General features: G+C 45.5%; 1 protein-coding gene across 1 annotated transcript in view; it reads left to right on the top strand.

Moving 5' to 3' along the window:
• Positions 1-222: 222 nt before the first annotated feature.
• Positions 223-836, top strand: part of ING4 (inhibitor of growth family member 4) — a 16,940-nt gene continuing 16,326 nt past the window's right edge. The window contains exon 1 of the mRNA XM_035894516.1: positions 223-804. Within this exon, the coding sequence (XP_035750409.1) occupies positions 792-804 (13 nt within the window). The 5' untranslated portion in view covers positions 223-791. The remainder of the gene's footprint in view (positions 805-836) is intronic.

The following is an 836-nucleotide window of genomic DNA, read 5'->3' as shown; positions in this document are numbered from 1 at the left end:
AATAAAGGCACAGTGCCTTGGAAGATCTTTGGGAGGAAAGGGAAGTAACAAGTTGGGTCACTTCTCTTCGTGGCCAGAACATAGCAGCCAGCAGTCCTGAGCAATGACTGTCATTACACAGTCTATCGGGAAAAAAACCCAACAATGTAGGTAAGCAGGCAGGAGAAAGGCAGATGAAACCTACCATTTGTGAAACCTGCCATTTGTCAAACCAACCCAGTGCCTCCTGAACAGTACAGGATGCTAAATTAATGCTGGCTTCTTAAAACAACAATCCTGAATATTATAGACTCTGAAGACCACAAGAAGTAAGATAATTTTGTCTCGGTTCTTTTGTATTCGCACGTGTGACATCACCCTCTTCACCTAGCACGATACCATACCATGTCCTGCAGTCGCTTGCGAAGGACCATCTGGGGAAGGTTTCCTGAACTCTGTGGCAAGAGAATCTTTAACCTAGAAGTGACTCCTGGTGTATGGTCATGAAACTAGGTCTGGCAAGATGGAGAAAAGAGCACGGTCACATGTTTAACTTCCATTTCATGGCTTTTTTGGTTTGTTAGGTTTATGTTAAGTTTGTACCACAATCATTTTACGGCAAGGACAGTCTCTGTATATAGCAGCAGCCACTTGTCGCTGGTGAATTATATGGTGAATGGAAAGATACGGTGCTATAACAAACAAACAGCGCTTCCTCACCCAGATTACCCAGTGGCTGCTGAAAATTATCAGAAGCCAGCAGACACCTCCATAGTCTCCGAAGGAGGAAACCTGTTTCCTTTAGCGCGGAGATGAAGGCAGCAGGTAGTTACCCTCCCGCAGCTCAGGGGACTCGG

This window comes from Egretta garzetta, unplaced genomic scaffold (genome assembly GCF_000687185.1).
Source record: "Egretta garzetta isolate BGI_Z169 unplaced genomic scaffold, ASM68718v1 scaffold85, whole genome shotgun sequence".
Lineage (NCBI taxonomy): Eukaryota > Metazoa > Chordata > Aves > Pelecaniformes > Ardeidae > Egretta > Egretta garzetta.
Note: the sequence above shows the minus strand (reverse complement) of the source record. Positions and strands in the feature narration are given on the sequence as shown.